This window comes from Rutilus rutilus, assembly GCF_951802725.1.
Source record: "Rutilus rutilus genome assembly, chromosome: 8".
NCBI lineage: Eukaryota > Metazoa > Chordata > Actinopteri > Cypriniformes > Leuciscidae > Rutilus > Rutilus rutilus.
Window position 1 is genome coordinate 29,091,796 of NC_140222.1, and position 12,305 is coordinate 29,104,100.

At 38.6% G+C, this 12,305-nt stretch overlaps 1 protein-coding gene across 1 annotated transcript in view; it reads left to right on the forward strand.

Moving 5' to 3' along the window:
* The window catches only part of shdb (Src homology 2 domain containing transforming protein D, b), a 43,620-nt gene that overhangs the window by 17,434 nt on the left and 13,881 nt on the right, over positions 1-12,305 (forward strand). The window contains exon 5 of the mRNA XM_084415658.1: positions 6,871-7,083. Coding sequence (XP_084271784.1) covers positions 6,871-7,083 — 213 coding nt within the window. The remainder of the gene's footprint in view (positions 1-6,870; positions 7,084-12,305) is intronic.

Below are 12,305 nucleotides of genomic sequence, written 5' to 3' on the forward strand. Positions count from 1 at the left end.
TTATTAAAATATAGTATTTGTTAGATACAGGGGCCCCCTCTGGCAAGGCGGGGCCCTAGGCGACCGCCTATGTCGCCTAATGGACGGGCCGGCTCTGCCTGCAACCAATCAACGCGCCCCTCATTTGCATTATTATAATGACCGTCCACGACAGCCAAAACATCGCATCAGATCTCGCGAGACAATAATGCCTTTAGAAATAAGGGTCTGAGGGGCTCTGTGTTGATTTTTTTTCCACTTTTCTTTTTTAGAAGTGCCTAAAATACTATAATAGAGCATTTGGGTATCCAAGGTAACACAACATTATGACTCCTTTAAAGCGGTCATTCCAGGTTTTCTCAATTACTTTGGCTCATTTCTCAAATTATCCTTTTTTTTACTCAAAACAATAAGCTCAGGGGTCTCTTTCTAAAACTGTGCGTAGGATCCTTACTTAAAGTGTACGTGCACCCGAAAGCCACACATGGCGTACGGTAAAAAATATTCAGACTTCTAAAAGAACCAGAACCTACGCAAAAATCCCTTCATAAATCCCAGTCAGCGGAAGATTGTGCGCACATGCGTCTCCACCCTGAAATAACCATATATGGAGCTTATAACGCCTGGTTTTACTATCCTCATCTGCATATTATTTGCATATGCATATTCATCCATGTGATACCATGTTTAACGGTACAAGACATTATGAAAATATGAGATACGGATGTGCCGTCACATTACATTGCTAAAAATCATTTAGTAGCCTATCCTTGCCTTGTTTTTAAATAAATACATTGCAGAGAATGTTTTTCTCAATCTTTTCCACTGGCCAAATAGTATTTTTAATGGAAACAGCCTTATTGTGCATTATTTGCACGAAAATATTTTCTCAGACAATCTGCTGGTATTATGATAAGCAATTTTCTCTGTAGTTAAATCATTAAAAAACACGCCACAGCAAAAGTGTTCAAAAGCATCGCATCCACTACAAATATTTATATTTATTAGAATATAAAAAAACTTCTCAGTAATGATTTCATGTAATTTTAAGTGTTTAACTCCATTAATGAGAATGGCATATTTAATCTAAATGTTTATATCAGATGTAAAACATAGTTTAAATCATTTGTTACTGTTATTGTAAACATGCACTGTATTTATGATTAGGACTCATAATGAAGATTTAGGGTTTTCCTTCATCTGCCGTCAGATATACAGTAGGGCTGGGCGATATGGCCAAAAAAAAATCACGATAATTTTTTTTATATCAGTCGATATCAATAATTATCACGATAAAAGTCAAATCTTTCTTTCTTTCAAGTTTAAAGGCAGATTTTTTGCTCCTAAGTGAAAGTTGTAGAAACCAGAGCGTTAATTGTGGTTTTAAACTACTCTTTATTGTCAGAACATATCATGACAAACACTTACCAAACAGGTGAACATTTCACAAATCTGAGGTACAATATTCAAACATTTGTCATTTTTCCTTAACAAAATAAATATCTTTATTGGACAATTAATTTCTAAGTTTCTGCATGTGCTAATTTTTATTTGGTAAAATGTAATATTCTGACTGTTTGAGTTTTATTAAACTTAACCATTGGTCATCCAGTATCATGCATTTAGATCATGATTACCACAGATAAAACCAGGCATAGCCTGTAGCACCTCACTATCATGGTGAAATGTAACTTTATGGTTTCTATGGTATTTGAATGAAAAACAGTAGCCTATATACATTATTAAATACTGTAATTATATTCCATTAGTCCTTTAATACATTGTCTACATTAATAATATAATACAATTCAATATGTATATCCCACATTTCATGGTGCAATTAATATTACTAGGCTAACGTTACAGTAAATCCATGGTAAATGATGGGAATTTGTAGACGGAAAAGTCTTCTGACAGCATCGTTGCGCACAGTGTTACTCCTGTTCGTCAGCGCTGTTTCATCTGCCTTTAAACTGGTTTAAATCACTGAGACATTTGTGTTCTTCACTGAATTCAAGCGCTTCTCACTGGATCTCGTGACAGAGACCGATCAGAGTAAACGCACCTGTTCTAGTCAGGGGGGCAGCGTTTCTTATTATTTTGAAGCTTCCCCGGGCGCCGCCATTGATTAGCGGACCCCTACCTGCTGTTAGCATCCCATTGACTCCCATTCATTTTGGCGTCACTTTGACAGCGAATAACTTTACATCTGAGGCGTTTAAAGACTCCCATTTGTCCATTATTTATTTCTAAAGAAACACGACTGTATAAAAGGCTCCATTACCCTGTATCTTACGTTATGGCCCCGTAGAAGCAATTTTTGTAAAAATAGGCTAACGATTGCGCCATAACCACGCGACTCTCTGTCGCACAGTAGAGAGATTACCGTATGGACAGGAGGAGAAGCTCGCGGGCAGTCGGGGGGACGTGGAGGCAAAATGACAAAATAATTAATCAGAATACTTAGCAAAAGTTTCTCCTGCTCCTAGCTCATGGACAGCTCCTACTCACACTCTCCGCCTCTGCAAGTTTCGGAAGGGAATGATTCAGATTTCTCTTGGCACAGCTACTAGAAGACAGACGGGTTGCTCACGTCACATCTACGTTGCCAAGCTCAGTTTGAGTCTGCGCAGTACGCTCGACCCCCAGGAAGTGAAAGCTTCTAATTGACTTCACTTGTCTCCGTTGAATCCAATGGGGTCGCTGTGTCCAGTTTATATACTGTCTATGGTTCTAGTGAGCTCGCGCTGCGCTGCCGTTTGGACTTTGAGCCGAGCGGATAAATGGTCCGTGTGGCGCGCTGTTCAAATGAGTTTCGTTCCGCTTTTGGCGCATAAACATTATCGAACATTTATCGAACTCTTGATATCGTTTTATCGAGAAAAATTATATCGCGATAATTAGCGTTATCGTTTTATCGCCCAGCCCTAATATACAGTAGGCTATATGCTATAGTAGGCTATATGCTACAGCAGTCAGTTTCACTAAACGGCCCAACGCGCTCGCTAGCGTGGACATTTAAGAAGGGATGGATGTTTGCTTCAAGTTATAGGCCGTGAGTGAAATAATATTTGTATTATCTTGCTGTATATGTGTAATTTTCTTTTTAATTTTCTATCTAAAAGTGACCAAAATGCCATTTAACTCCAGCTCACCATTGGTGTTGCCAAACTGCTCCGTCTCCAAAATGTTCGTACTTACGGGTCAGAGTTTGCGTGCATGTGCGCAAATGTTCCCGTCAAGTTTGTTTTTATAAATCACAACTTATGCGTCGGAAGTGGCGTACGCCTCCTTCAGGGCCTGTTTTGTGCACATTTTTGTTTTGTAACAAATTTGCACAATATCTAAATACATATGGCTTGTTGATCAAAACTGATGAGTTGATTTTTAGTAAAATTGTCAAACTCTTCACAACTTCTAAACATTCTTTCAATGTGTGAGCCTTCAAATGCAAAACGATCCATTCTGTGATCAAAATCTGTCGGACATGCATGTTATATTCCATAAATACCCATGACATGGAATGTTTGTAATGTCTGCTAAATTGGCAAATGGCCTGCTGTTGTATTGAAATAGGAATCACAATCTTGCCAACCAAGTTTGGAAGTAGGGCTGGGTGGTATGACGATATTATTACCACGGTATAAATGTCTACATATTTTGCTATATCTTTTATATTGCGATATGGAAATATATGGCACTATTGACACTTCAGTGTGATGAAATGCATGAATGTGAATATAAAGAGCAGGACATGCTTGATGCCAAAAGCTTGGTCAGTTTGTGCTTTCACTTTTGAGGAATGAGTGAGCGTGTTAACCTTCACACCTTTATCGGAGTGATAAACGGCGCGGAGTGATCGCTTTTACCCTGATTTCTCCCGGCATGTAAACGTATTAACCTGCATTCTTTGGGCTTATTGAAGTGATGTGATATGCTAAATGACAGGAAAGTGTCCTTACTGTGCATTTACTGTGCTGAAATGTTGAAATACTCTTCCGTTTTACATGCTGTATTTAACATCACAACAGTCATAATAAATGAAATGCTGTGAGTCATATACACGAATGATTAGGCTATGTTTTTACCTCACTACATAAAAAACAAAACAATGCAGTGGAATGCAAAAATGCATTCCCTGGTTTTCAGGGAAATTTCGGCGTATTTTCTCATCGTGAGACCCCAGCATCCACTTTAATTTCTCCTCAGATCGGTCTTGCCTTCAAGGCAGCCTCATTTAATTTTCAATCCATCTCTACAGGTTAATCTCTTCTCTCATTCTCCATCAGTTCTCAGGTATGGGGAATCTAGCTCACGCGTCACAAACACTTAACATCAACACACACTCCCATAGCTCCCTCACTCCCTCCACCTCAGGGTCGGTCCCCCAGGGCCTCTCTGTCGCTATGGAGACGGTTAAGGAGCCCAATAGAAGCAGGATGTGTGAAGGTTAAAGTTTGTCTTTCTCTTTTTAGTCTGGTTTCTTCTCAATCCTGCTTTTTTCTTTCTCTCTAAAGCGCACATCCATGCCAGTGCTTCGTTTACAGGTAGTCCAGGTTCCATGTCTGGTGTGATTTCACGCTTGACATAATTGACAAAAATCAGCCATTATGAAGGGATGCACAATATATTGGTACCATATCGATTATAGGCCGATATTACAGATTCTTTAAATGTATGATGGATATTTAATTGTGCATGCCAGTAGCTACGTTTACGTGGGCACCTTTTGTCGGAATTCATTTCGAATGATGAATCCGTACGTAGTGTTTCTATGAACGCTAAATAAAGTGATCGGGTTGATGTGCGCGTTTATGTCACAAGCTTGAAATCGGAATAGTTTTTTGACATGCGCACTCAGCTGTTTGTGCATACTATTCTAATATTTATCTATTTCGGGTCCTAATTAGGAGACGACGAGCACATGAACCGTTGTGTTGTGCTGCTTATATTTATCAAGCAGTAAAAACGCCCATTCCCGCGTCTAAAACAAGGCGTCTTTGGATGAGAGTCCGAAACAAGGACTGATGGGACGTTGTCCTGCTCCACTTCACAGACGATGAGTGGAAGGAAAATTTTAGAATGAAACTCGTGTCAGTTATGATGCTTCGTTCGCACCGTGTGTCATAGATCATTATGCCATCTCTACGTCATTGCACATGCGCAGTACTTTTTCGGTTTTCAATCCGATTAATTGTTTACACAGTTTTTATCAGATTTGACCAATTCATTCTGAATGACATCATTTTTTTATTACGACTGTGCTAGTCGTTCGATTACAATCGGATTAATAGGGTCCATGTCAGTTGTTATCATTAACTAAAACTATTAAACATTGTTTTAGTTATTTGAAAAAAACTAAAATATAATATTAGATGAAAAACCTGCTTTGCCAACTAACTGACTGAACTAAAAAAAAATCTAAAGTTTAAAATAAAAATGGAAAATATAAAAATAAAAGTACTATAATAAAGTATAAATGATATTACATTTAGATTACATTTGCTGTCATCTAATACTAACTTAGTTAAATATGTTAAAAAAATATTAATAACAATGTTAAATGTAATCTTTAGCAAATCTCAAAATTAATATGTATTTTGTTTCATGCTGTACACATTATAATGTTGTTATGTTGAACTGTTATATTAGTATCATTAATATAATGATAATGAATAAAGTTTTTATATTGTTAATTAATATTGCTAATATTTTTTTATTCGTTTTTTTGTTTTAATTTTGCTTTTTAAAGTTCTAGTAATTCTTTTTTTTGTCTTTTTATTTGTTTAAAAAGTTTAATAGAGTAAAAAACTCATTTAAAAGTTTAAATGAGAAATGTAAAAAAAAATTGAAATGTTGCCTTCCCGACTAACTGAAATATAGGTTTTTAAAATTGTTTCATTTTATTTTAAGTGATAGATGTTTTTTATGGTTTTAGTTAACATTAATAACCCTGATCCCAAAATTCAGATGTAGCATTTAAAATGTTTGATTTGAGTTTTTAGTGTTCTATTTTTAATTTATTCAGATAAAATAGTTTAGAATTCGTTGTTGTTATCAGTCTATCGGTATCGACCAGAATTTAATATTGGTGCCTCCCTACTTCAAGTTCTTCTACTGATTTAAGACAACAGTTTAGCAAGCTAACATTAGCTAAAATTGGAGATAACAAAAACAAAATCCTCAAGAGCATCATATGTTGGCATAGCGTTTTGTAGCTGCAGTTCATGTCATATAGGCTTTTAACCGACTGTTATGTTTTGCTGAAAAGCCCTTGAAGGTTATTCAGACATCCTGTTGTTTGGTTCTTGCCGTTTGAGAGGTATGATAATGGAAATGAGAGAGAGACCCCAGTCCTTGAAATTGGACTCGATCTACAAACGCACACACATGTACATCTCTTTCTCTCTTTGTTAAGCCCTCCCTTATGAAACCAGCAAGCTGTGCAAACACAATTTGTCTCTCCTTCAGATTCGTACCCCGCCACTCTTCACCAGACATTTCCATAATTAATGTGGCCCAGGCGAGGGAGCCCAGCTGTGGAGCCAAGGCAACATATCGATTTATTGTTGTGTCTTGATTTAACAGTATGCCCTGTCTCGCACCATTTTAATGAACGTCACAGCGAAACTCAGTCTAGAAGATGCCTGCTCGCAAAACCCAACTGTTAATCTCTCAATAGTCTTTGGACCATCAGCACAAAGTCTGGTCCACTTTGCAGCTCATTCTGACCACAATTGCCCACTTGTACAGGAAGAGACCATCTAATGGACATGTGAAGTGGGGTTTTGTTTTAAGGGGTCAGAACAGTTTTTTCGTAAGTGGAAATTTGCAGAATGGAGCAAGATCAAAATGGATGAGAGGTTGTAATAGATTTGTTTGGTGTTGCAGAGCTGCAGAGGAGAGCCGGTGGTGGAGCAGGAGTTTGGGGGAGAGGGGAGGTCCAACTCTACGACACCCCGTACGAGGAGCGCGTCCCAGGGCAGCCGGATCTGCCCGAGGAGGGCAGGGAGAGCAGGCTGCCGCAGGACGACGAGAGGCCCGCCGATGAATACGACCAACCGTGGGAGTGGAAGAAGGAACATATCTCTAAAGCTTTCGCAGGTACCTTAACTTGCTCGATTTTATGCGGCATCCGACTTTTGGGGGGGAATGTTGTCATCAAAATGCCTCATTAAAACGATTACGTATTGTGAGTTATTATTTTAATTTTTAATTAATTTACTTTATTATCATCTTTTAAATTACATTTTACATTTTTAAATAAAATGTGCATATTAATACATTTATTTAAAAATGTAAAAAAAGAAAAAGTCATTTTAAAAGTTCAATGTTTAAAGTAAATGTGATCATCATTAAATTTGTTGCCACCTATTTATTAATCCTCAATTGTATTAAATTGTTTCCTTTTTCTTTTTTTTTTTTTACATTTTTGAATGAATGAATTAAATTAATAAATAAACAAATAAAGTCCAGGGGATTTGTTTGTAACAGTTAGGTTTATTTATTTATTTTATTAGTTTTTTATACGTTTTTATATTAATAAAGTAAATACATTAACAAAAAAAAAGAAATATATATATATATATATGGCCAGCATGTCTCTAGCCCCTATTTAATAATTAATTGTATTAATTTTTCAATGAATAAAATAATTAATAAATTAATAAAAATAAACATAGAAAATAAATATAATGTACTTGATTACATTTAAAATGAAGAAATAAGAAATGTTCATAAGTCAATTAATAAAGAATTCATGAATTAATTCTGTGGGCGGCACATCTCCGCAGTGGCATCCGATGGATTCATCCAAAATAACTGTGAGATTTAGGTGGAGGATTCAGTGGGAAGGATTCAATGGGAAAGTATGTTGAAAGTATGCCTATGCCTAAAAGGGCGCAAAGGAAAATCAATTCAATCAAATCGTTTTATATTGTATTACACTTGGAAACACGTCACGTTATGGAAGTCAAACGGGTTGTGCTGGCTGTTTCATGTTAATTCTGTTTCATGTTCAACCACCGATCTGAGGCCAGTTTTATAGATCTCTGGATAATGATTTAAAGTGTTTTGGGAACAGATGCCTAGAACAGCAATTAGGAACCACAGAAGAACCAATTCAGCTTGTAGGAATCATTTCTTAATGTAATTTTTAATTTTGTTCATTGGTTTATTTTGGTTGAGGTCATTACCATTTTTGTTTTTTGGTGGCAGAGGGAAGCGAAAAGCGCTCCATATGGATGTTATTGGAACTTGTGAATCTGGCCCCGTGTGTGTGCGTGTTTTGCAGAACTCACGGGCAGTAGATCAAAGCGGTGCCGTGGGGCCAATCCTGTTTAATTGAGCTGTATCTCAGCGTCAGGGGTCAAGGTGACACTGGAATAAATCATCCCCCACCTCGCTCGCCAAGCACACCTCCAAAACACATACACACTTTTCCCCATTAATTAGAGCCTTTCTCAGCATGTCTGAGCTTCAGTATAGCAGAAGCAGTGGTCAGCAGTGCAAAACATCCATACTGCAATGGGTTACTGCCGCAAAAGCACTCTGTATTTTTAGCTGAGAGAGCGAAAGCGAATGGAAGGGGTCTGTGGTAACTACTGATCTGACAGCCTGCTTTTGTAGCACAGAAATAAAAAAGGAAAGAAATTAATAAACTAAAAGAAAGCATATCTTGTGAGCCCCGCCTAATAAATCTGAATGATGTGGATCTGGTGGAACCTGATTATTTAGGGCTTCCTTAAAGGGATACTCCACTTTTTTTGGAAATAGGCTCATTTTACAACTCCCCCAGAGTTAAAGAGTTGAGTTTTACCGTTTTCGAATCCATTCAGCCGAACTCCGGGTCTGGCGGTACCACTTTTAGCATAGCTTAGCATAGATCATTGAACCGGACAAGACCATTAGCATCTCTCTCAAAAAAATGACCAAAGAGTTTTGATATTTTTCCTATTTAAAACTTGACTCTTCTGTAGTTACATCGTGTACTAAGACCGACGGAAAATGAAAAGTTGCGATTTTCTAGGCTGATATGGCTAGGAACTATACTCTCATTCCTGCGTAATAATCAAGAAACCTTGCTGTCGTACCATGGGTATAGCAGGCGTAATGATATGACGCAGCGACTGAAAATAGTCCCCAGCTCGGTAACTTCCAACGTGACCATGACTAAGTTTGTGTAGTTTCAGCCGGCAAGCAGGTTGTCACGTTGGTTATGTTGACGGAAGTTAGCCTATTTTCAGGCGCTGCGTCATATCATTACGCCTGCTGGACTCATGGTACGGCAGCAAAGTTTCTTGATTATTACGCAAGGAATGAGAGTATAGTTCCTAGCCATATCAGCCTAGAAAATCGTAACTTTACATTTTCCGTCGGTCTTAGTACACGATGTAACTACAGAAGAGTCAAGTTTTAAATAGGAAAAATACCGAAACTCTTTGATAATTTTTTTTGAGAGAGATGCTAATGGTCTTGTCCGATTCAATGATCTATGCTAAGCTATGCTAAAAGTGGTACCGCCAGACCTGGAGATCGGCTGAATGGATTCGAAAACGGTAAAACTCAACTGTTTAACTCTGGGGGAGTTGTAAAGGGAGTTATCCCTTTAACACCGACTAGTCAAAGGTATTAGTCATACATACATAGTCTGTGTTGTAGTGTGGGAAAAAAATGGGCCCTAAAATTCTCTTTGTTTATTTTTAATTAAATTTGAGTTCTATCATTTTATCTTTATTATATTAAGTCTCTTTAGTACTTTGATTTACCAATTAATTTAATCCTTTCACACGTACGACCACAGCGGTGTGATTAGAATGGTCAGTGCATCACGTGATCAACTGCGGCTGGCGCTGAGCCAGAGACAAGCGCGCTCAGCACTGTCATATATCACAACTTTTCAGTGTTTTCAACCACATAATGTTTATTTTAGGTTTCAGACATATAAATTCACATAAGTACTAAAAAAACAATACATTTAGAGTTTGTAAAATACACACTGATGTCTATGGAAGAGGCAATAATCATCCGTCCGTCCGTCCGTCCGTTTTGGAAATAGAGAGCTTAGTTAAGACCAACTAGTCAACTAATTGTCCGGTATTTGTACTTTTGGAAATTTCTAGTAGTGACACTGCTCCACCACAGAATAGTGATGCTGAAAGCACTTGTGTGTGTGTGTGTGTGTGTTTCTTCTTGCGAGTGAAGAGATTTGTGTGCAGAGACAGGGGTGATGTGAGGAGGGGGCTAGCCTTGCGAGTGGAGGGCTGCAATCAGTCACACACTGACACCTCCGCTCTCTTCAGCCTCCCTCCCTCTCTCACCCTTTCAGCTCTGACAGGTTTGTCCTCCTGCAGTGCTGACACACTCGGGCTGATAAACCGCCACAGGGGTTCAGGGGCATCTCGATCCACCTCCTCCCCCATCTACCCCTCCAGCAGTGCTGATTATCACACTCGGGGGAGAGAGGGAGTGAAAAAGACAACTGGACTGAGAGCGGGATGAGCTGAGGGGGACAGAGAGACCGAAGGACACATTAAAGCATCTTTAGCACGTATACAGCCGATTTCAATTTTAGAACTGCCCTGTGATTGGACCGTTTCAAAACTCAGCCATTTAGATGCTTAGTTACTAAAGGTGAAGCATTCTTTTCATTATGGCCAAATTCTAAGGCAGCATCACATGTATTCTCATAAGAAAGGCATTCCCAGAATCCATCGCCCTAAGCTCAGTGGAAAAAATTCACAATTGTTTCCTCCTTCAACCCAGTTAAGCGGAAACCCGCCCCATACTGTTGCTGATTTAATTGGTAAACTTAATTATGCAGTCACCTATCAAGAAAGGTTCAGACAAAACATGATGGCGAGTCGAGAGAAATGTTGAGTAAAAATATGCTAAAATGTATTGATCAAAGTTGATTTTATTTAATTAAACTACTATTTAATTAAAACCAGACTAGATAATTGTACCCAAAATAAGTGTTATTTAAGCTTCTAAGAGTATTGCGTTATTAGCTTAGCAACATGCTCTATAATCTCTACTCCTAGTTCCAATCGCGCCGTGTTTGCTTGTCAGGAGTCGTAAGGTAAGCCAGTCATAATAGTGGTCATTAGCATATAGTCTTAGAGTACGTTTACATGACAACAATGTACTACAAACAGAAATGTTTTTCCTTTACGTTTTTCGCGTACAGACAACAACGTTGTCAAAATGATCCCCGTTTACACAGAAAACGACAAAAAACGCTGTATTACTCATGCCAGGCCAGTAGTTGGCGATGTCACTTTGTAAAGAAACACTACGTGTCTAGTCTGAACACGTAATGTGCATGACGTCACTGTTTTCACAAATTCGTATTTTTGCAGTTTACACAGACACGATAAAGCTATAGTTGTTTGAAACCCGTTTTCAAAAGTTTGCGTTTTCAGGCCATCAAAACGCCGTTGTCATGTAAATGAACGGCCAAGACGCATATAAAGTTTTCCGTTTTTAATTGAAAACGGTGTCGTTCAAACAGCCCCAAAAAAACGTTTTTCCCAGCTGTTTGCGATACATTGAGTGATTGCACTAAATGTGACTGCAGTGTTGCATAAAACATGTCCCAAACTCCTTTGCTTGTGTGTTGACATACCTTCACAACAGATGGCTTTGTTTTATTTGCATTTCAGCTTCCTTTTCCATCTCGTTTCGGTTGTTAAAAGTGTGACGATGACAGTAAAATCTTGGCCTCAGTCCAGTGAGTCTTAATTAGGCCATTGCAAAGCTGTCACTATCCACTCAATTACCACAATCACTTAAGCCACACGGCCGCCCGGCACGTCCCTCAAGCCTCTCTGCACTCATTACCACGCTAATCTACCACACAGATGCATTCAACAGCACGACACCGACTGTAGATCACCCAGTCACACCAGTAGAGCATGTGAACGCTGGTTTAACTGTCTGGCATTTGGTCCATTAAGGGTTTGTTGGCTTGTGTGTTCTTGAGTTTGTTTTTGGGGTTAAAGGAAACATGAAGGATTGTGCATGCAATCTTTAAATGTAACATAGACTTGTTTTCGAATGTGTCCCCTTTAAAATTTCTCCCACACTTCTTTTGGAAGGGCTTCGGCCCTAACCGAAGTGCAACTGGATCAGTTGTGTGGAGGATTTGGTCTGGCTGAAAGTCCTGACATGGTTTTTGTGTGTGAAATGGAGAGAGAAAGTGGTCGGCTCGCTTGTCCCGGGTCTGTCAAGCCGCTGTAAGCAAGCCCGAGGGAAGCGAGAATGGCTCCTATATCAATTTATTTCTCTCTCTTTTTCTCTTTGTGACAGTAATGAAAAGGCATGTC